This window comes from Pogoniulus pusillus, chromosome 26 (assembly GCF_015220805.1).
Source record: "Pogoniulus pusillus isolate bPogPus1 chromosome 26, bPogPus1.pri, whole genome shotgun sequence".
In the NCBI taxonomy this organism is placed as follows: Eukaryota; Metazoa; Chordata; class Aves; order Piciformes; family Lybiidae; genus Pogoniulus; species Pogoniulus pusillus.
In genome coordinates this window covers 16,578,715-16,601,444 of record NC_087289.1, presented here as the reverse complement: position 1 = coordinate 16,601,444, position 22,730 = coordinate 16,578,715, and the positions used below count along the sequence as shown (strand labels likewise).

Sequence of the window (22,730 nt, the reverse complement as noted above, 5' to 3'; positions counted from 1 at the left end):
ACTTGTGTTTTCTAGGACTCAGTGTGGGGGATGAACCACAGCTCGCTACATTCGGTCTTTCAGACCAATCAGAGCAACAACCAGCAATCCAATTTTGAGGCTGTGCAGAGCGGGAAGAAAAAGAAGAAACAGAAAATGGTTCGCGCAGATCCCAGCTTGTTAGGTCAGGTTTAAGTTTTAGAAATGAATGTTTAAGTTGGCAAAAATCAATTGCAGTTTTTCCTAGTAGAGTTCTTGTTAATCTTAAGTGGGAATATTGAATTTGAACAGAAAAGGTAGTTGTTGAAGTTTGCATCAGTATCATAATTTAAGGATTTAAAGTCTGCATCTGCTTCATGGGAAACTGTTGCTGAACTTTTCCTCCTGAGAAGGCCTTGGTTATTAAAGGGCAACCTCCGAGTAGTTTGGAGGAGTCAGTTACACTGTCTTCATTTGACTTGACCTATGCCTGTTTTACTAACTTAATGCTCACTTGTTCTAGGGAGAGGACATTTCTTCCTGAGGAGCAGCTTCTCGATGCTTGTTACTCCCTCCTACTTTTTTCTAAGTTACTTACTCTGGTCTTAAAAGGTGGCAAAGGAAATAAAAAAGCAGTCACAAGCTTTCAGTTGCAGACAGTGGAGATGGAGACATCACTGGTAGTCCATATTTATTTATGTTCTCCATCTTAATTTTCGTGTGAGGACAGTAGTTAACCAGGAAAGGTTTCTTTGAGGTGGCCTTTAAGGGCATTACGTAAGTTCCATGGGTAGTGAGCACTAAGGGATGCAGTGCATCATTGTAGTATTCATGTGGAATAACTGTCCACATTTGTGCTATGTGTGATACAAAGGGCAGTAGGGTACCATGCTGGGCTGGCATTTGTTGTACTGGTGATACTTAGCTGATATTCCCGTAGAATAGCCAGGTATTAATGCCTGCAAGTCGCTGCTTTAAGGCTCTAGTAGAGCCCTGCCTTTGTTTTTTATCTTCCTTTTTGTACTCAGTAAAACAAATGCTCTTCAGTTAAATCAGTGGTTTCTGCATTGAACGTTTCCATGAAATCCTGACGTGTGCCACGTCTGGGTGCCAGCCCAGTGAGTCTTCAGCTGAACTGTTTAAAAACTCCTTTCTGTGATGTGAATTGCAAATCTGAATGCAATTAAGAAGTTGCAACTGGGAGAAAAGCAGCAGCGCTTGCAGCTTCTTGAAAAAAATGCAGTACCGTTTAGGTGCTGTCCTGCCACCAGAGGGAGGCAGAACAACGTTCCTCAGCGTACCCTGGTGGAGTGAGGGCCGTGCCAATGGGCACGGAGCACGCCTGACTAGCACCTTTAAGACAATGAAATGTTCGGGTTATGTTCCTAAGCCTTACACAGGAAAGCCTCCCGTTGTATCATACTCCAAATGCAATTTGTACCATTGTGGGAGTTGTGTTTCAGTGGGAAATTCCCATAGGACAAGATGGTTATTATTGTTTTTGCTTGTTACAGAATCAGTCAGGTCAGAAAAGACCTTCGAGATCAAGTCAAACCTATTACCCTATTACCTATTTTTCTCACACTTTTGCCACGTGCTCAGTACTTACAGTTAAATGCTTAGGTAGGGGTTTCAATGCATCTGGAGCCATCTGCATAGCCTTATATAACTTCATACAGTTTCATGTTGTACACCTTAGAAGATTGTAAGAAAACATGGCAATAGATGGAATTGCCACTAGGTTTCATAGGTGCATATGTTTGGACTTGAAATTAATGGATAGAGTTGCTTGCACCACCAGAAGTGTGTTGCATGTGATTCCACACTTGGATTTTAAGTTCCCAATGTGTATTTATGCCTCTGAGTATGTAAATAGAAGGCTGACAGGCACTTCCAAGTGCCTCTTCACTGAAATGTGCTTACTCCCAAGCAGTTGCTGAGCCATGTCACCACTGTGCCTAGACGTGTCTTAGGCTAGTTGTGCAGATGATGTCTTTTTAAGTGAAGGTTGAAACTGGTCTTCTGCTGATCTCTTTTTGAATACCAAGCGATGCTTTGCAAAATAAACAAAATCAAGATGCTGGCACACCTCTTCTGTGGACAAAGGCTGAGAGAGCTGAGGTGGTTCGTCCTGGAAGAGAATGTTCCAGGGCAACTGTAGGAAAAATGTGGCCTATCTTTTTTGCAGGTGCTGCTGTGACAGGACAAAGCAGTATGGTGGTTTTAAACTAAAAGAAAGCATTGAGTAGATAAAAGAAATACCTTACTCTGAGGGTGGTGAATCACTGGCCCAGGTTGCCCAGAAGGGTGGTAGGTGCTCCATCCCTGGAAATTTTCCAGGTCAGGTTGCATGGGGCTCTGAGAAAGCTGATCAAGTTGAAGATGTCTCCGTTGATGGCAGCAGTGTTTGGACTAAAGGAACTTTAAAGGTCCTTTTTAACCCAAACCATTGTATGATTGTATAAATATGCAATTTATTATCTTTGGTTTATTAAGGGAAAGAACAGTTTGGGTAATTTTATCCAGCCTGAACTAAATTTCCCTCTGAATTATTTGGTATGTGTCGCTTTATCTTCCACATGCTGCTGTGTGTAACAGTTAAATTGCATTGACTAGAGAATACCACATTAGCTCTTTAACACAAGTCCTCTTTGGTTTGCAGGGTTTTCAGTGAATGCCTCATCAGAGCGGCTCAATATGGGAGAAATAGAGACTTTGGAAGACTACTGATCATGTGCAAATCGACTGGCTTTTCCTGCCTCTGTTAACCATGGGTTCTCTGTTCCGGACACCGTAACTCCACCATGCGTTCCTCGCCTTGCAGTGAATCACAGAATGAATCATCTCAGGCTGCTTCCTCAAGCCCCAGCAAACCCTTTCTGCCCAGGACTGCACAGGCATTGTTCCTGCTGTCAGCCTAGAATCAAGTGGACTTTGTCAGAGTCCTGGGAGGGTGGGAGATAGGATTCGTTCACTAGGCTGACTTGGGCAGCAAGCTTGCACTGTGCTGTGATTTCTTCTGCTGACATACCTGGGAAAAAAAATCAAATTGGATTCTGCAAGCTGTTGCTTCCCTCTTCTGGTTACTCTTACCACATCCAACACGTGCAGTCACAGAGAGAGAGAGAGTTTGTGGTTAACAGATGTTGGTCAAAACCAAAATGCCACAGATACTGACTTCCGCGCTCCATCAGGGCAAGAGGTGCTCTCCCAGACCAGGAGTTGCATTCATAAGCTAACCTTAGAACTGGCAACAGCAGGAGAGGGGCGGTGGCGGGCACAGTTTAGCTTGGGTTGGTTTGAAGTTGCACACCCCCTGCCAGCCCTTCTCAGCACATTGTTTTCGGAGGGAAAGCTCAAGCCTGTCTTCATTAGGTGGTGATGCTGAAGCTGGTGGAGTTCCCTGTCGGCGTACTCCAGCCTTCCTGGACACATGGGGACTTCTTCTCTGGGAAAAAGTGCGGGGTGGCATCTCTTCTTTCAGGTTGAATTTATCCCTTATATGCTACCTTCGGAGGGTTAGGACCAGTTTATTTTGAGCTCTTTTCCTGCAAATTTGTCTCGTTTAAGAGACAGTAGGATCTTTACTGTGTGGATCTTTAGTCTTTGGTGAGAGTGAACACTGGCTTTCAGATATATACCCCAGCAAGTCCTAGCTAGTTGTCATTTCAAGCAGTGCTTAGGGTAAGGAGCAGAGATGCCCTTTTGTCATGAAGAGAGACTGTGGAGGGCGAAGCTATGTGCAATGATGGCCCTGCTTATCTTCTACACCTTAAACTGCTTCACGCACCTTCACCGGGATCCATAATCTTTAGTGTTTATGGAGTCATAACCTTCCTCTCTCACCGAAAGATTACCACCACCTTCCCTTCTCCACTCACCCACATGCACACACCACAAAAGGAAGAAAACGAAAACTGCCAAATGCACTTAGTTTCAACCCCTGGTCCAATCTCCCATTCCCAGAGGGTTCTAACCTGCGAAGGGAGATGACGCTACAGTTCTGGTGGAGTTGTATAAAAGGTGTCTGTTGTTCTGTCATCACTGCCTAAAGAAAACAGTTCGAGTTGCTCAAGAGCAGTTTGGCTTTGGATTTTATTTCGTTTGGTTTATTCATTTTTTGGGGTCACCTTCCCCTCCTCCTCTCTCTTCCCCCTGCCCCCAAACGTGTACAGTAACTATACAGAGACTGCTGCAGACTTGTATATAGTTTTTGGATCCAATAGCATGGAGAGACTTGGAACTGTTGCAAATCTGGTCTCCCTGTCTCCTTTGCTTTGTAAATTCATAAAAGGGGGAAGAGGGGTAGTTAAAATGTTTACAAAACTTTCAACTCCCTCTGAACTTTTGCCAGTGTGGGGGGCGGGGGGGGAAAGAGAGAACTTAAATAAAACCTGGTTGTATTATATCTGAGAGGAAACTTTCTGCTTGCTTTTGTCAAAGCCTGAGTTTTGAGATAATTCCTGGTGCTAAAACTGACCCAAAACTCGACTTGCCTCAGTTTTCATCAAGAAGCAACAAGCAAATACACAGGATGTGGAACAACAACTGCTGCTTTATTTCTTCCCTGGTGAGGAATACCGGTGGGTTTTTTCTACTTGATAATTTCAGAGTTCAAATAAACATCAGTAAGTTGGGATTGGAAAATTCTGACAAGAAAGCTTTAATTTCCCCTGCTCTCCATACAGAAACATGTGTATTCATGCTCCTGGTGTTTATGTAGGAGAGATCAAGCCGTGGCTGGTTTTCTGTTAATACAAGCACTTGGCCTTTTTTTGCCTGTTGGTAACCACCCCACCCACTTCCAACTCTCTTTGCTAAATGAGAGGTTTTCTTTCTCCCCTCCCCTCAGCATAAAGTCCACACAGACACCTTGTAGGCTTCCCTTTTTAGACAAAATCTTATTTTTCCACCTTTTTTTCCCTCTGTGTGCTGCTTGGTTTTGTGTGGAAAATCCCCGTTGAAGTTAATGCTAAATGTCCTCCCAGCGCACACAACACCAGGTCAGACTGCTAAGACCAAGCGTACGCAGTAGCTTTGCATCGCTTAGCTGATGTGGGAGAGAACAGTACATGTTTAGGCTGATCACTTGACTTTCTATCTTTATTTTTTCAAGTGTATAATGTGTCTAGTTCCTAAGTCCTTGCTGTCTTTTAATGGTATGATCTAATTTCCGTAAGCTAATTTTGGACTACTCTATCCTGTGTAACAAATAAGCAAAAGCCTGTTAGTTTCCAGCTCTGCCAAGGAGCAGGAAAGAAGCAGTTTGTGGATAGCTAAATGAAAATGCAGAAGTGCAACAGGGAAAATGTGCAATAATTGGTTGTACCCCCAAGGACCTTGTTTGGTTTCTGAGGGTTTGTAGGTAATGGACCAGTGGGGGAGGATCCTGTTCTTAATGTTTTAATGTTCTGCCTTGTGTGTTTAGGACAAAGACAGGATGCTGGTGTGTTCTGATTGTATGCTCAGGTGGCTGCCCTGTTACTTGTGACAAACAGGACCTGTGACATACCTGCCTTCAGTAGTGTAGGTTATTGGATCAGTTGGGGTGGGAAGAAGAGGAGCTACAGCTTTCTGGCTACTACTGGTTGTATCTTCATGCGCTTGCAACTCTTTTGCAGACAGAACATGAACCTGGAAAGCTAATGGTTTTGATACAAGCTTGACAGGTGGTGGTGAAGTTGATGCTGGAAATGTCTGAAGTTTCTTTTCATCGTGTTTCACCAGGTTACTTCCTAACTTCTAATTTCTCTGCAGGGACAGTGCTCAGTCCTCTTCGTTTTCCCTGCTTCTCCTCACAGCCAGGCACTGCAGCAAGCAGAAAGATTTAGAAGGGCACCTAAACTGTATCTGTCTGCCTGTCAGAGAAAGCCAAAAACCAAAGAGACCTCTCAGCAGAATAATTTAGGTCTGCAATTTAAGGCAAAACTCCTTGTGCCATATTTTCAGGGCATAAAGAATTGACACTGAGGGTGTTCAAGTACTTTATTACATCTTTTTCTGAATGGAAACCATGAAGTACTTCATCCTCATACCAACTTTAAAAAAGTCCTAGTGAAATTCTTCTGGTATCCCTTTTCCTACACTTTGTCCTTTCCTAGGCTTCTGGCTCTGCAAATGCCGTTTGAAACAAATCTCAGTTTTCCTGCTAAGAACTTTTCACAAGTCCACTTGGAGGGGAGGGACAGAGTGGCTGAGGGTTGCAGGAGGAGGTAGCATGTGCGCTATTCAGCTCCGAGGGGGATGCTGGCTTTGACAAAGATGACTGTCCTGAAAGACCAGACTTTAAAGGTAGTTCTGCCAGTGGAGACCACATATGGCTCCTCGCCCGCCTCTGTAAGTATTGCACCCAGAAAATGAGGATGCCATGGAGCTTGCTCTGGCTCGGTTTCAGAATGTTTTATCCTCAAAAGATTGAGGCCCTTGTTCTTTGCTGTGCCCACCTGGGTAAGGCCACTGCCATCCTGCACACTGAGGAGAGAGCAAAGCCCGTGGGCAATCTGCTTGGTTTTGAGGTTAGCTGCCCCAGTGGTTCCTGTGTTATTTCCTGTGCCGTGGGATCAGTAGCTGGAGGGAACGTTTCCAGGAGCATCCCCCTGTCCTCTGGGAAGGGCTAGCCAACAACTGCTTGTGTGTGCACTGGCCTGGCAGGGTGAGGGATGCCTAACGGCTCCTCGGCTGCCTATGGGGTTTTAGGCAGGGATTTTAGAGGGTGGAGCTGCCTTCAGAAGAGGGTGTGCTCTAGAAGTCAGAGAGTGAGTCTGCTGGGGTTTGCACTCTCTATCCACTTGCTGTTGCGAAGGAAATTCTTATTTTTGTCCAGTCAGGTGAACATTTTTATTATCTCAGTGATACTTCCAAGGTGTTTGGTACTTTGAAGAGCGTTCAGAATTCCTGCCGACGCTTCTCCGGAGGGAAGCCATGCCCTGCCACAGAGCCCTCTGCCTGGTCCTGCTAACGCTGTGCAGCATCCTGGGCCATACTGCCCTGGCAGGTAAGCAGCTTTCTTTGCATTTGAACACCTAAAGCATGGCAAATATTTTCCCAAACTGCCTCTGTATCCTCTTGCTGTGTACCTCCTCTCCCTCTCCTATAAAGGTCCCAAAGTATTTATTGCATTGCAGTTGATTAATAGAAACTAGTTTTGGAATTGGCGACTGATGGTGAGTAGGAAATATTCTATATCCCAAGGCCAAGTTTCTGTTGATGAAAATGAAGAAGATCCTTTGTAGCTTGTCCTTAGCCGAGCAGCAGTGGCAGTTCTGTGAGCATGAGTGGCAGTGGGGTCTGTAGGTGGGTCAGTCAGCAGGGGATGGAGTGCTCTCAGGAGCTGAGAGCCATGCTCCATCAGCTTTTAGTAGTCACGAGAAGATACCGTCAAGAAAAATACTTTTCTGTGGCTGAAGCATGTATTTTCTGATTCCTTCTGTGCTTTCTACTCCAGCAGAGCACTTCAGCAGCTGCTGCACAGAGAAATGTGAAAGTGTCTATGAAAACATTTAGGCTGGTCAGAAGCTGAGGTGTGGAACTGAGCAGGATATGTCTGGAGCTGAGTGTATGGAGGCAGGCAGCAGCACTGGGAAATAATTTTGGCTCTGACTGGAGACCAGTGGATATGTGGGAGTGGGAATAGGTGAAACACCTGTTCTGTGGAGCACTGTTTGGTCCAGAGATGAGATGATCAGCAGCTTCAGCATTAACTGCTCCTGCCTTTAGCCAGGGTCACAGCCAGCTTCAGATGCTGGTTATCTGAGAGGAGTTGCACAAGTGAGGGAAAACTGACTTCCAAACTGACACTGTAGTTGGGTGCTGAGTGTAAGTGGAAAGAGGCTGCTGTGGGGAACTGCTTCCCTCAAAGCCTCTCTCTTTAAGTGGAGGTGAGGCTGAGGGGATTGCTCAGGCTAAGATAGCAGGCAGGAGCACAGTGCTTCCTTTCCTTGTTGTCCTGCCTTCCAAGACTTGGAGCCAAGGCTGAATAGGAATCTTTTCCCAGTTTGTTTTGAGCGTCTCGCCTGGCAGAGAGACCCTGACAAGCTGTTTGGCAGGTGAAGTTACTTCTTTTTGCAGTAGCTTTCATATGGGTAGGAGAATTGTTGCACCTAGCTGGCACATCTGTTGGTGAAAGAACAGAATTACTGTAGCTGATATTTTCCCCACAGATCCTCTTGTAGGACACCTTCTTGCTGGGAAGACTGCTCTGGCAGGGGAGGTGGACTCGATCTCTTTGGGTCTCTTCCAACCCCTGACAAATGTGATGTTTTCTCCCTTCTTGAGATCTAAGCTTTAATTTGTGTGTGTGGTGGAACATTAATAACGTAAGCACAATTTGAGTTTGTAGCTTGCTCATGCTCCCAGAAGCAGTGGGAGCACTCTCTCCCCAAGTCAGGTAGTCTTTCCTTAACCAGTAGCAGTCTTCTACTTTGCAGAAGAGGATTAATTTCCAGTGAAAATTTCACCTGCTTCCTCTCTGAGCCCAGACTTCTTTTGTACTGTTTGTGAGTTTCCAGTCTCTGGTGCATATTTGTTGTGCTCCTGTCTTGCCTGCTTCCCTGTGTCCTTGCCTTGGTGTTGCAGCTCTGGTTTGTACCTGTTGCCACCTCCCTGTGTCACTTTGCTCTCGTGGAACACTCCCAAGTTCACTTGATTCCTTGCTGGGTGGATCACACTTGTGCAGAAAGGCCAGTAGCTCTTTAAGAGCTTTGTGCTGGTGAATGCATCCTGGGTGTAGGAGAGACTCCATACTTTCTCTGTGGCACTTTAGAAGCTGAAGGCCTCCCAGAAATTAGCAGCTTCACCGCAGCATGTGAGGGAACAAGCTGGTGTGGAAAGGCATCTGAGGAGCAGAATGATTTTCTGCTGTGTTGAAGGAGTTGCCTACCCAAGTAGAGAGGTTTTTAGTGCACAATGTAATTTTTTCTGGTTTTCACCTTATTAGAAGAGGAAATTTCCTGCCTTGTGCAGACAAAGAAGGGAAGGGCACAGACAGCTCTCTACATACACATGCAGCCTTGCCTTCCTGTAAATAAGTTTATTTAACATTCACAGGAACCACAGTGCTCTACACTGCTCTGCACTCATGCTCCCGGTGCTTGTACATCACAGGCTGCCCTTTGTGCTCCCTATGAAGGCCTCTTTTCATCCCTGCCTTGGCCCTGTGCCTCCTGTGGCTACCTGGAGCTGGACAGCCTGTTGCTGGCCTCAAAGTTCACCCAGCCCCTGCCCTCTCATCTCAGCACCCCTTACGAAAGCCCTCCACAGTGGGCAGAAGAAGAGGGCTGCAGTTGATGCTGTCTGTGCAGACCCAGTGTCTGGAATGAGTTTTTCCTTCCTTGCTGGATTTAATTTTATCAGAGTGGGGGACTCAGGGCTACCTAGTACTAAAAGTCTCAGGTAAGGGCTTAGGAGGTCAGCAAGACATGAAGGGTTGTGTTGGGCAACCAAGGTTCCTGTCTGAATGCTGCAGTCAGAGTACTTTTGGGGCACTGGTGGGTTGCCTAGGCAGCCTAGTTTCCTGGTGAGGGCTCTGTGACTGGATAAATCAGGGATTTCTTAGCGTTTGCTTGGCTTTGGTTTGTTTAATTCCCTTATCAATGTCCTGTCTGTCAAAGGTGGAGAAGCAGCTGACCCACTCTTTAACCCTCTGTCCACATCATCTAGGTACAAAGGAAGCAGAGCCAGATCAAGGAGTTCTGACACACACAAATTTTCCCTACTTCTGCTCTCTCAACGCAAGTGACATGTAGGCCTAGAGAGCAGGAAGGTTGTGGAGAGCTGGGTTTTATTTTGTTCTGTCATAAAAAATGGTTTCAATTCCTGCAGTGGGTTCAGAGCTCCAGGTGAAGTGCAAGTCAGTAAACAGCTTTTGCAAGGCCTTAGTTTGTGAATCGTGTATATTTGGTGTCTCTGTGCTCACAGTGAGGGCTTCCTTGTGTTGAGCTAACCTGGAACTTGTAGTAGCCTGTCAGAATGGCCACAGGAGAAACAGCAGCAGAACAAGAGATGTACAAAGGCACTGTCCTAGGACACCTTTCTGTGGCAGCTCGTGTGTTGGTTCTCAGCAGGAGAAACAAAGATCATTAGGAAGCTTTTAAAGTTCAGGTAGTAGAACGTGGGAGGTAGTCAATAGGTTTCATCAGGTGAAGCTCTTCAAAAGAGGCAGCCCTGTGCCCCGCAGCCCTGTGCCCCGCAGCCCTGTGCCCCGCAGCCCTGTGCCCCGCAGCCCTGTGCCCCGCAGCCCTGTGCCCCGCAGCCCTGTGCCCCGCAGCCCTGTGCCCCGCAGCCCTGTGCCCCGCAGCCCTGTGCCGACTTACGGCAGCTGTTCGTAGACCATTACTCAACCTTGCTCTCCGCAGCACTACTTCTACATTACTAATGCTGATATCAACTCCCAGCTAAGGGTACTGGCTTGGAGGTGGAGAGTGTGTTGGAGAAAGCAGCAGGTAACCTCTACTTTTTCTCTCTTCTTGTAGTGGATGTAATGTGAAGGCACAAAAAATGTGGGACTAAACCCCACCAGGTTTTGTAAAGGCTGAGAGTGTTGACCTCTGAATTGTTCTGACTGAAGCAGCTGAGTGCAATGAGCAGGTTGCAGTGGGTGCCTTTTCCCTCTTTGCCAGGGCCACTGAACATCTATGTGCTATTATGCACTCCTGTCACTGTAAGCATAAAGTTGTCACCCAGTCTTAATGCCATCTCCTAGTGACAAGCTATGAGGATAATGAGATGCTGAAAGCTGCTTGTGTGAGGAAGAGTATTAGTCAGTGGTAGCTGATCTCCAGGAATGAAGATGCTGGGTGGCCATATCTGCCAGCCTTGAGATCTCACAGAGTTTGCCTTTGAGGAGGTTCTGATTTTTTTTTTTGAGGTCTCATGAAGGATCCTTCAGGTGTGATTGGCTTCCTTGAGTGCTGTCAGTTATGGAGACTCTCCCAGTCTTTTGGCCAGCTGGCATCTGAGATGTGGCTAGCATGTCACTGTGCCAGCAGCTCACCCTGCCTCCTTTGCACTGAGCATGGAAGCAAGTCTCATCAGGTTGCCTTTGATGTCATCTCTTCTAGGTCTTGCTGAAGCTCCTGGTGGATTGCTGCAGTGTTCAGAAAGCTGATGGTGTGTGTCTTTATCCTCTGGTGATTTCTTCCCTTTCCCTGGCCTCAGCTGTAACCTGTGCCAGAGAGAGGGGCTGTATGTGCTGCAGTGTAGCTGTTTCCCTCAAGTAAGGCCACTTGCAGTGTCAGTCTGGGAAGGAAGAGGAGTCCTCTTCCTCCTGACCTGTTGCAAAACACTGAGATAAATATTTGGTATCCACTCTTTCCTGTGTTCTCTCTTTGCTCTGGTAAACTCCCAATAACTGAGATTATTCCATGTTGTTTTCTTTAGTGATCTCAAGCTGTGTTTTTACCAAGTGGATTTCAGTGGTAGTCTGTGGAGCAGCAGTGGCCTTTGGTCTGTACTGTAGTGCCAAGACAGGGATAGTGCTGGGGAAGAGCTTGTTTGTGCCATGGGGATGTGGGATTTCTCTGTCTTCATAGCTTCTAGCACTGAAGCACGGCAGCAGTGGAGTTATATCAGCAGCCTGGTAGCCTCTCCATGTGCCCACCTGCTGCCCCTGCTAGTCACTCCAGGCAAACAAAGCAGAGGAGTGCTCTAGGTGGGTATTCCTAGAGATGGGACTGGTCCTGAGACTGCTGTAAGCACAGCTACTGCCTGGCTGTCACCTAGATGCTGACCACCTGGTGTTGTGATGGATATGTGTTTTGAGCATACTTCTTAGTAGTTTTTCATGTCTACAGAATTCTTGGGTGAACAGAAAAAACAAGTGCTGCCTTGCCTTTGGTATTTGGTTTTCAGCCCTCAGTTGCATCCCCACTTGAGATTGCAGTGTGTTTGGGCCTTTTGCACCAGAGAAAAATGCTGTCTCATGGCAGCAGAAGTCCTGTGTAACTTGGCTGTTCCCTGTGAAAGGCTGCTGCCAGGTTTGGAGCTGTCACTCGGACAATTTGTTCAGGCACACAGAACATGTTTCCCCTTCTGCAGTCAGGATGAGAGCAGCCATGCAAGTGGGCAGGCCTGGATGGTCAGGTGCTGCTTTTCATGTGGATTGTATTTAGAGCCCTGGCCTTCTGCTTATGAACATTGAAACTGAGCCCGAGAGGGACTTGTGGTGGTCACACATTATCAGCAGCAGAGTGGAGAGCTGACTCTACTGAATCATGCTGCCACACCTTTACTTAGAGCTTGTCCAGCCAGATGGAATGGTGTGGGAATCTCCAGCTTTGCTGGTTAATTTTGCAGGACAGGGTAGGAAGGAGACTGCAATGGGTCTAAGAGTTTCTGGGGGAACCCTTGTGGAGAATAAATGTCCTGTGAGGTTTGTACCAGGGACACAAGATGCTACCTGTGACCACAGATACACCATACATGTGAGGATAAGGTATCCACTGCTGCTCCCAGTTTCTCACCACGGTGCATCAGCCAGCCAGAGTAATCTGGTGCTGGTGCCTGACTTCACTGGCACCAGCCTCACACTGGGGACTTGTCTCTGTCACTGCTTGTTGGGCCAGATTTAAACCTGGCAACTGTCTTGCTGAAAACCCTGTAGCTTTCATGGCTGTACAGAGGACTTGCTGGAACTAGCCTAGAGCCTTGTTGTATTGCTGAGTCTGCAGGCAGCCTTGAATAGCTCCAGGAACAGTGGGAGCTACTCTTCAGTGTGAGCCTTACAGTAAGTTCTGTCAGTGGCTTTGTGCAGGCAGCAAAGGTGAGTGTTTTGGTGTGGGTCCCTCTATTCCTTTTGATGCAGGGCTCCTACAAAGGAGGACAAAGCATGGAGGAGCCCATTAGTGGGGTTCTTCATCTCACTTTTCTCCCACAAAGTGCTGGCTGCCTGTCCAATGGCAAGAAGGGTTTGAGGTGTGTAAAGCTGAGACTGGCATTGCCAAGATGCAGCCACCTCTTGCTGGGCCAGGGAGAGCCTGGAACAAGTCTTTGAGTGCCCCTGGTATACCAAGAAACACTGTGCCAGAGCTGGGGTGCTCTTGCCCCAGGGAGCCCAGGCTGCTTGTTCCAGCTTCCCTGAGCTCTCTTTCCTAGCACTGATAACCGTCCAGGCAGCTCAGGTGGGCTCTGGAACTGGATGGTGTTCTTTTTTCTCCTTCCTTCCCTCAGCTCTTTTTTCCCCATCCCCATGTAACATTCCCAGTGGTTTCTTCAGGGAGCTGTGGAATGTCTCTTGCTGCCGCTGGGGTCCATCTGAACAAGCTGTGCATTGAGAAGGAGTACTGGGCTCAGCCACGCGCAGACAGGGCAGGCTCTGCTTTGGTCCCTGACCCCACAGTAGGAAGAAATAACAGGAGATGAATAGTAACATCAAACAGAGCCCAGCCTGGTTTTTATCCCTCAGCACAGCCTGGAGGTGGGGCAGGGGGAACTGAGGCTCTGGAGCTGTGATCTGGGGGAGCCGAGTCCTGCATGTTGCCAGCACCTCTGGCATCCTACACAGTGGAGGCTGGTGGTGTTGGACAGAAAGGCCCTGAGATGCTGTGAATTTGGCCAGTGTGGGTGGCCGGGTGGCTTCTGTCTGTTGCAGGAATGTGACAGCTGCTCCCAGCCCAGTCCTGTGGGCATCCATGAGCAAAGTGTCTGTGAATGGGCCTGCAGGGCCTGTTTGCACACAAGCAGAGGTCCTACGGCTGGGAGGAGCCACCTGCTGTCCCCTCTGTGCCGTATGTACACCAAGTTCCCTTGAAAGCCTGTGGCAACCTGGTTTCACCTCTTGCCTGCCCTGCGTGTTTGTCTGGAGGTGGTGCCCTCCCTGAGGAGAGCTCTGCCCCCCTGGCTGTCTCAGCCTTCGAGTCACCCTCCACCCATGGCAGGCACTCAGCAGGCAACTGGAGCCCAGGGACCTGCCGACCTGTGGCTCTTCTGAGCTGCTGCTGTCACCAGTGCCAGTAAGTGACTGTGGGTACATGTCTCCAGCAGAATACCCGCAGGACCCTGTCCCGACCCTTTGGAACGAGCCACCCGAGCTGCCCTCCGGAGCTGGCCCCTTCGATGCTGCCGCCGCCGCCACCACAGCCCGCGCGTCGGACGCCACCGCCTTCCCCCCGTACACCTCCAAGCTGGAGCCCGAGGACACCACCCACCTGCACCGGCTGGATGCTGGCGACGGTAGGTGGCCGCAGGATGAGCTGCCCGCAGGTCGCTCCACAGCAGCCTGGGCAGTCCGCATTGCGGGTCTGCGTTTCTGTGGGCCTGTAGGAGGCGGCGTATCCCCACGCCAGCCATACTGCTGCAGGAGGAAGGGAACCTGTGTCACCTGCTCAAGGAAACTTCCCTGCCATCAAGCCTCTACTCTGGAGTGCTTTGCCAGCCTTGGAGCAGTTGCCAAGGCCTTTCTTTCTGACCCATCTCTGATCCATCACAGCAGGTGCCTGCAGAAAGTGTCCTGAGCATGGGCACAGGGCTCTTTAAGAGCTCTTTTAAGAAAGGAGTGTGAGCACTTTGCTGGCCCTGAAATGCAGCAGGTGCCTGTTGTGATGTGGTTCTCCAACAAGCAAAGTGACTCTCGGTGCAGGTGTTAACAGGAGAGTTGAGCAATGAAGACCTGCATTGTGGCAGCTGTCCTCACCAGGCGCTGGCTAAGGAGGCAGCGGCTGCCTCCAGCCCAACGGCTCAGTGCTGGTAGGGCAGAGACACCCCCCTGGACTGTGTGGGGACATGGGAACAAGTAGCTCCAGGGCAGGAGTATGGCTTGATACCTGGGAAATGCTGGGTGTGGGGTGATCCCCATAACCCTGCGTGTCTGGGACCTTCCAGCTCTGCTGACTTCAAGCTACCTTATTCTGTCCCCGCAGGCTCGCTGGGGCCCGGAGCCATTGGTGCCATTGTCATCGCCTCCCTGCTGGGGACATCTGTGCTTGTGGCCTTGGTTGTCATCACGCTGAGAAAGTTCTCAGCTTCTTGAACTCAATAAAAGATCTTTCTGTAACACATCTCATCTGCCTCTTGCCCTCAGCACTTCCTGCTCCCCGTCTCCCCTGGCCCCATGGGGAGAAGTGTTGCTGTGGATGCAGCAAAGGGTGCTCCAGCCTCTGCACTCAGAGGCAATGATGCAGCATCTCAGAGTGCTCTTTGCTCTCAACAGTGCAGATCTCCTGGGGCCAGGTGGATCCAGTAGGCTGAACCACGGCAGCCAACATCACCCCCAACCCCAGTCAGGAGGGAGCTGCAGGAGCAGTGACTCTTGAGCTGGTGGCAGCTCTCTTGGTGTGGCCCAGGTGGCAGTAATAGCACTGGGCATCGCCATGTACTGCTTTCCTTGGGAAGAGCTGTCCAGTTGGTGTAACCCACCCCAATACTTCCCTGTTCTCACCTCGCGTTCCTTGTGCAGCCCCAGTTCCACCTTCTGTGTTTAGGCCAATTGCCATCCCCACCCCAAACCTCCCCCCTGTCCCATCGCACCGGAGGGGCCTCGGGAGGAGGCCAGTGGTTGGTGTGGGAGGAGGAAGCAGATGCAGGCATGTTGCTTTGGTGCTGGCTCGCTCAGCTATATTTCATCACACAATAAAACGAGACAACAAGAAGTTCCCCTCAGTTTGCTGAGGCAGCCTGCTGGGGGCTGGAGGGCTCTAGCCCATGCTTGTGGGCCCCAGGCCTGGCCCTGTACAACACTTGAGACCACTGAAACGGAGGCGTGCAGGGCTGGGTCTGAGGAAGTAACACTGGATGACACTTGGTGCCTGAAAATGGCACAGCCTGTGCCTAGGGCCTGGAGTCCTAAAACATCACAACAGAGCAAGAGGGTCTGAGGTGAGTCCCAGGGCTTGGTGGTGGATTGGTCTTGAAACAGTGCACAGCAGTTCTGGGCTCCTTCCCACCCCATGAAGAAAAAAAAGCAGTGAGGAACCAGTGTTGTAGTACTGGGGAACCTGGCTCTGCCCCTCCACTAGCAACAGAGCTGCTTCTGATGGGGGAAGGCTGCATGTGGGGCTGTAGTGCCTGAACTGCCTGGCTGCTGGGCTGCAAAGCTGGGGGATCTGGGTGGTGGTGGTGATGTCTCAGGTAATTCTAAGGAGGTGCTGGATCTGGTTTGGCTATGGAATTCTGCCTGCTGCAAGGTCTGAACCCTGAGCTGGAGGCTTGCTTGTACTCACCTAAATTTGGGATGCTGTTGGGGAGATTTGACTTGGGGTCTCCACTGATGAGTCTGAAGTACCAAACTGTCCCCAAGCTCTGGGCTGGGTGCTGGCAGGTGGCCAGGGGCCTCTGGCTGGTGTGAGCTGTCCAGGGCCTTCCCTTGGGAGTGGCTACAAATGGCCAGGGTAGGCATAGCCCTGCTGGCTGTCATACCCTAATGTGGTACTGAGCTAGGCTCAAAGGTCAACCCCTTCACTCTCCCTTCACTGCAGTGGCTTGCACCAGTTTGGACCTGGGGCCTGGTTGCAGTCCCCTCCCAGTGTTCAGGGTGACTCTTGGCTGGCTGTGCTAGCACAGATTGTGTCAGCCTCACACTACACACCCTATGTGTAACCTGGGCCCCATGTGGCCCTAAGACCAGCTCCAGTGCAGTGCTCTAGAGCCAGCTCCAGTAGATTCCATCATCCTGCTTCTGCCCCATGGTGCCATCACTGCCGTTGTACTCTTCTGCTCTGTGCTTGTGGCTGGTGCCTGGCTCCATCAGAAGGCAGCTGCTCTCCATCCCCTTCTTGAGTACAACCGTGACACCAGTGGAGCATACATCAGTGCAGGCCACCATGCCTGGAAGACTCCTCTGCAGTGTTACAGAGATGATGAATTCATGTTCCTGCTGGATGCTGGCCACAGCTTGGGAGCAACTTGCAGTGAAGAGGCTGTGACCATGTGTGGCACCGTTTAGAGCAAGGCTCGTGGATGACAGGTAGCTGCTGTGGGTCCATGCCCCGACTGGTCTCAGTGCTGTGCCCTGGGCTCCATGCGATGCTCAGAGCCGCAGCTGGCAGGAGCGACGGTGCGGTTCGACGGCAGGCTGGCGTATGCGCACGGAGGTGAGCCTGCACAGGGAGCTCCTGCACCTGGGCTGTGTGCCTGGGCTGTGCAGTGTGGGTTACAAGCATGCAGGCAGGAATCGAAGGGTCTCCCACGGTGTGGGGGGCAACAGCTTCTAGGGCAATGTCACTTGTATGCTGCACAGCAAACTGGGTCTGCTGATGCTCCCATGGTACATGGTGGTGTGTGGGGAGGTGCTGGCACATCTGACCTGCTCTGTGCTTCAGCAGCAGTGAGCAGCAGAGACAGTGCTAGAGAGCTGGGGAAGGCTCTGGTGCCAGGCTTCTGCAGAGGGATGCTGGCTGTGGAAGAAGGAGTGAGCCATAGGGCAGGACCCAGATGTGCTTCAAAGCTCTCAGGAGGGCAGAGATGTTGGTCAGGACTGACGAGGTTGGACTGCTGGTGGAGCAGGGCTGGGTATGGAGCATTTGACTGGAAACAGGTGAGAGTGTCTGCCCTTAAGAACGGGCCCAACAGCCTCACAGCAGGGCTGGGGAAGTGGAGTTGCCGGGGCTTGTCCCAGCCTGGTTGCAAGGGCTTGTGAGAGAGGTGGCAAGACAGCTCCTCTGCTTCAGTTCCTACCTCTGTGAGAAGCTGCTTTAGGAGGGCTCCAAGCTCAAAAGGTAGCAATGAACTGAAGTGCTCAAACTGGGTGTCATTAATTGCTTAGTTACATTATTGGCTGTGTGCCTTTCCCAAGCGGCCTGAGCCAGCCCCAGCTAGCACGTGTGCAGGGAGCAGGGTCACGGTGGCCTTCAGGCTGTGTTCATTCGGCTTGTGCTCTTTGGGGCTGTACAGAACACCTGGAAAGGGCTTGTATTAGCTGGTTCAGAGCACTCATCTCCAGGAAAGGATTGGTGCTGCAGGAAGCATGGCAGAGAGCCAGGAACTACAGTCCATTTGTTCAGGGGTGCATGTGCCTGGTCCAGCACACTAGGTCCTGCACCATGGCCCACAGCACTACTGCTGCGTTCTCCCAGCTGGCAGTCTCTGTCTTCTGCCCCTCTCCCAGAGGCACTCAAGACACTCAGGGACGTAAGTGGTCACTGGCGGTTTCTACTGCCCAGTTTCCTCCGCTGGCTGTCATCCGACTTGTGTACCCGGAAACACTCCTTCAAGTTCTGGGCTCGGATTTTGGGGTTCAGGATCTCCTCCCCCATAGAACTGGGGAACCAGCCCCTCTCCTGGTCATGAAGACGCTCCCCAAATATCCATCCTGAGCAGAGACAGAGACAGGCATAAATGGGGAAGGACTCACCCTCACTCCTATGCTGGGACAGCTGTGCCTAGAAAGAGCCTACAGAGGTGGCAGTGCCTTCAAGAAGCTACTGAGGCGTGTGCTGGAGTGGAGCCAGTCTGTAATTCTAGCCAAGGAGGCCTGCTCACCTGCACAGTACTGTGTTCAGACAACTGGCTAAAGAGGTGCCAGCAAAAAGCAGCTGCTGCTGCCACTGAGTGCCCTCCACTGCCTCTGATTTCACAGGAGTGGACGCTAGCAAAGACTCAATATGACTGAGCCTACTAGTTACAAGTGTAACCCAGAGACCAGGAGCAGGTGGCTGCAAAGCATCATCAAGGTAAGCACAGCCTTGGGTTACTCCCAGGGTGGCTGTGCCAGCCCTGCCCTGCCCTGGCCCACAGCTGATGTCAAAGTAGCTGTGCTAACTCTGCCACCACACAGAGCAGCCTGGATTTGCTGAGTGTGAGGGGCAGGCACTTATGTCCTGCTGAGCTCTCTCAGCTGTGATGCCAATGCCAGGGTCTCTCTCTGGGCAGAGGGCCCTTCCTTGTTTGCTTAGCAGCTGTCTGCCTAGGACAAATCCCTCCCAGAGAAACACCCAGCCCCATCCCGTCCCCTGTACCATCATCTGTCTTTTCCAGGATGTTGAGAACGTCCGCCAGTTCTAAGGACAGCTCATCTGGCTCCTGGGCCAAGTAGGGATGGACACACTGGATCTGCGGGCAGTCTGCCAAGGAACAGGATGAGATTGAGGGATGGACTGGCACACACCTTGCTGCAGTACAGTATGGCTCAGGCCAGGAGCTCTGCAAATGGTCCCTTCTGGTAAGAAATGTCTCAGAGGCCAAGGGGTGCCCCAGCCACAGGTGTGACCTAGAGAACATCAATATGGGGAAGCCTACTGCAGTGCCACCCATGAGCAGCTTAAGTGGAAAGGAGAGTGCTGGTACAGCTCAGCTCACATCAGAGGGCAGCATGGTCAAGGACAGGCCCAGAGACAAGTGGGTTTTGATGGAGCAAACATAAAGAGAGCCCAGGGAGAAGGTTCCCTTTCAGCCTGGGCTTGGAATGAGACCAAGGCTGAATAAGGTGCTCTGGAGTAGTGGTGAAGAATTCCTGGGTCGTGTGCTGTGTCTCTTACCAACAAGCCTGGATGTAAATGAGACAAACTTGGTTCTCCGGTTCGGGGCCAGCGAAATCATCCAACGCTTCATTTCACTCCTGAGTAGGGAAGACAAACCAAGGTGGTGAGTGTGAGGCTGTCGTGTATAGGCTGCACTACTGCAGGTGAGCATATATAGAGTGGTGCACTGGTGTCAGTGAGCATCTATTAGGTGCAGTGATGTGAGCGTGCATCGGGTGCACTGGTGTCAGCGTGTATCACATGCACTGGTGTGAGCGAGCGTATATCAGATGCACTGGTGTCAGTGAGCGTGCACTGGGTGCACTGGTGTCAGCATGCATCGGGTGCACTGGTGTCAGCGTGCATCAGTTGCACTGGTGTCAGCGTGTATCACGTGCACTGGTGTGAGTGAGCATATATCGGGTGCACCGGTGTCAGTGAGCGTGCACTGGGTGCACTGGTGTCAGCATGTATCGGGTGCACTGGTGTCAGCGTGTATCACGTGCACTGGTGTCAGCGAGTGTATATCGGGTGCACTGGTGTGAGTGAGCGTATATCGGGTGCACCGGTGTCAGTGAGCGTGCACTGGGTGCACCAGTGTCAGCGTGTATCGGGTGCACCGGTGTCAGCGTGCATTGGGTGCACTGCTGTCAGCGTGTATCATGTGCACTGGTGTGAGCAAGCCTATATCGGGTGCACCGGTGTCAGTGAGCGTGCACTGGGTGCACCGGTGTCAGTGAGCGTGCACTGGGTGCACCGGTGTCAGTGAGCGTGCACTGGGTGCACCGGTGTCAGCGTGCATCGGGTGCACTGGTGTCAGCGTGCATCGGGTGCACTGGTGTCAGCGTGCATCGGGTGCACCGGTGTCAGCGTGCATCGGGTGCACCGGTGTCAGCGTGCATCGGGTGCACCGGTGTCAGTGAGCGTGCATCGGGTGCACCGGTGTCAGCGTGCATCGGGTGCACCGGTGTCAGCGTGCATCGGGTGCACCGGTGTGAGCGAGCGTGCATCGGGTGCACTGGTGTCAGCGTGTGTATTGGGTGCACTGGTGTCAGCGTGTATTGGGTGCACTGGTGTCAGCGAGTGTATATCGGGTGCACTGGTGTCAGCGTGTGTATTGGGTGCACTGGTGTCAGCGAGTGTATATCGGGTGCACTGGTGTCAGCGTGTATTGGGTGCACTGGTGTCAGCGAGTGTATTGGGTGCACTGGTGTCAGCGAGTGTATTGGGTGCACTGGTGTCAGCGAGTGTATATCGGGTGCACTGGTGTCAGTGTGTATTGGGTGCACTGGTGTCAGTGTGTATTGGGTGCACTGGTGTCAGTGTGTATTGGGTGCACTGGTGTCAGCGAGTGTATTGGGTGCACTGGTGTCAGCGAGTGTATTGGGTGCACTGGTGTCAGCGTGCATCGGGTGCACTGGTGTCAGCGAGTGTATCGGGTGCACTGGTGTCAGCGTGTATTGGGTGCACTGGTGTCAGCGTGTATTGGGTGCACTGGTGTCAGCGAGTGTATCGGGTGCACTGGTGTCAGCGAGTGTATCGGGTGCACTGGTGTCAGCGTGTATTGGGTGCACTGGTGTCAGCGTGTATTGGGTGCACTGGTGTCAGCGAGTGTATTGGGTGCACTGGTGTCAGCGTGTATTGGGTGCACTGGTGTCAGCGTGCATCGGGTGCACTGGTGTCAGCGAGTGTATTGGGTGCACTGGTGTCAGCGTGTATTGGGTGCACTGGTGTCAGCGTGTGTATTGGGTGCACTGGTGTCAGCGTGTATTGGGTGCACTGGTGTCAGCGTGTGTATTGGGTGCACTGGTGTCAGCGAGTGTATTGGGTGCACTGGTGTCAGCGTGTATTGGGTGCACTGGTGTCAGCGTGCATCGGGTGCACTGGTGTCAGCGAGTGTATTGGGTGCACTGGTGTCAGCGTGTATTGGGTGCACTGGTGTCAGCGTGCATCGGGTGCACTGGTGTCAGCGTGTGTATTGGGTGCACCGGTGTCAGCGAGTGTATTGGGTGCACTGGTGTCAGCATGCATCGGGTGCACTGGTGTCAGCGTGCATCGGGTGCACTGGTGTCAGCATGCATCGGGTGCACTGGTGTGAGCGAGCGTGTATTGGGTGCACTGGTGTGAGCATGCATCAGGTGCACTGGTGTCAGTGAGCTTTCCTCTTGCACACAGCTGTTGAGAAGTCACACAGGGCACAGTACCCTGGGCCCTTGCTGCAAGGCCACGAGGCTGGCAGTTCTCATGAGCAGCAGGATCCCCCTTCAGTAAGCAGCATGGCTTCAGAGAAACAGCAGCAGGGTGGGGGCCCTGGCATCCTCTGAGCCCTAACCAGCAAAGGCACAGTAGGGCTAGGTCAATGGGAGCAGCTTTTCCTGGAGAAAAGCAGTTAGAGGAACCATTGATTCCCACAGCTGCTGTGTGGAAACGTTTAAAGGGCAGAGCTGATGAATTCTCTTACAGAGGAATGCTGCGGCATATGAGGAGTGCTGCTTGCTTGGCGGCAGGTGAGATGAGAGACCCATTTGAACACATCACCAGATCCAGCATGCTGATATGCAAAGTGTGGGTCCACAGCAGGAGGCCCCAGGTCTGGTGCTCCCTTGACACTTCCCTCAGACCCATTTTGGAAGGGACCAGCTCATCCTTACAGGCTCCAGCTCCTGCCTGGAGGACCAGCTGTGCTCCTGGCCCTGAGCGAGCCAGAACCTTCTGGCTGGCAGTTTTAAAGCCTGAACTTGACACACATCTAAAGCCACTGGAGTGTCTTCTGGGAGGAGAGAGCCCTAAAAGGGAGATGTGAAGGACAAGTGCTGGCAGGCTTATCTGCAGGGCTGGGAATACTTTGTGCTTCAGGGATAAAACATGATGCCAAAGGCCAGTGAAAACACCCGCGGCTGCAGGATGAGTGCAGCCCCTCGTCTTGTGAAGACATGCAGGATGAGAACCCCGTGCACTAAGGCTTGGTACAAAGAGATCAAACCAAGGGTCTTGCCGTGCTGGTAGCTCTATCTGCAGGCTAGCCACGCACACAGCTCCTTGCAGGGCTCTTTGAATCCTGACCCTAGCTCCTTTCAGCCTGCAAGGGACCCACCTGCACTCCAGTCCTATGTCTGAGATCAGTTGTGTCTAAATGTACTGCTAGCTCCTGGCAGAACCACTGGAGCTTCCACCAAGCAGGTCATCATAGCTGTATGGGGATCACTGGAAGAGCTGTGGAACAGCCACAGCAGCCTCTATTTGCCACTCATCTCTTTTAATTCTTCAATTTTGCACTTTGTGCTTACTACTGCCCTGGTCATCCCTGCAGCTCTGGAACAGCAGCCTTCAGCAGCTGCTACATCGCATTTCAGCTCTCAAGATCTGTTGGCAAGCAATGAGCTGCAT

General features: G+C 51.2%; 3 protein-coding genes across 21 annotated transcripts in view; 2 read left to right on the top strand and 1 right to left on the bottom strand.

The window, feature by feature from the left end:
* The window catches only part of GIGYF2 (GRB10 interacting GYF protein 2), an 82,415-nt gene extending 77,810 nt beyond the window's left edge, over positions 1-4,605 (top strand). For all 8 annotated transcript variants that reach the window (XM_064165320.1, XM_064165327.1, XM_064165323.1 and 5 more), the window contains 2 exons: positions 16-163; positions 2,621-4,605. In XM_064165320.1, the coding sequence (XP_064021390.1) occupies positions 16-163; positions 2,621-2,688 (216 nt within the window). In that variant the 3' untranslated portion in view covers positions 2,689-4,605. The remainder of the gene's footprint in view (positions 1-15; positions 164-2,620) is intronic.
* Positions 4,459-14,944, top strand: SNORC (secondary ossification center associated regulator of chondrocyte maturation). Of its 5 annotated transcripts, none has more exons than XM_064165332.1 (5): positions 4,459-4,541; positions 5,580-5,685; positions 6,782-6,952; positions 13,936-14,124; positions 14,811-14,944. In XM_064165332.1, exons 3-5 carry the CDS (start codon positions 6,880-6,882, stop codon positions 14,918-14,920), a joined length of 372 nt encoding a protein of 123 aa, XP_064021402.1. In that variant the 5' UTR covers positions 4,459-4,541; positions 5,580-5,685; positions 6,782-6,879; the 3' UTR covers positions 14,921-14,944. The 5 variants fall into 5 exon arrangements, with proteins under 5 accessions (XP_064021402.1, XP_064021400.1, XP_064021401.1 ...); XM_064165330.1 differs by having other exon boundaries at positions 13,933-14,124; XM_064165329.1 differs by lacking the exons at positions 4,459-4,541; positions 5,580-5,685; positions 6,782-6,952 and adding exons at positions 10,436-10,615; positions 11,016-11,064.
* A 538-nt stretch (positions 14,945-15,482) lies between these two features.
* NGEF (neuronal guanine nucleotide exchange factor) overlaps positions 15,483-22,730 on the bottom strand; it is a 50,752-nt gene continuing 43,504 nt past the window's right edge. For all 8 annotated transcript variants that reach the window (XM_064165310.1, XM_064165302.1, XM_064165306.1 and 5 more), the window contains 3 exons: positions 19,362-19,441; positions 18,843-18,947; positions 15,483-18,196 (listed from right to left, as the gene is read on the bottom strand). In XM_064165310.1, the coding sequence (XP_064021380.1) occupies positions 18,024-18,196; positions 18,843-18,947; positions 19,362-19,441 (358 nt within the window). In that variant the 3' untranslated portion in view covers positions 15,483-18,023. The remainder of the gene's footprint in view (positions 18,197-18,842; positions 18,948-19,361; positions 19,442-22,730) is intronic.

Bases quoted from the DNA above. Each gene is read 5' to 3' on its own strand.
- SNORC (XM_064165328.1), top strand. From the start codon at position 10,535: ATGAGCAGGTTGCAGTGGGTGCCTTTTCCCTCTTTGCCAGGGCCACTG. The intron at 10,616-11,015 runs GTAAGCATAAAG...CATCTCTTCTAG, and splicing joins TATTATGCACTCCTGTCACT to GTCTTGCTGAAGCTCCTGGT. The intron at 11,065-13,932 runs GTGTGTGTCTTT...ACATGTCTCCAG, and splicing joins CAGTGTTCAGAAAGCTGATG to CAGAATACCCGCAGGACCCT.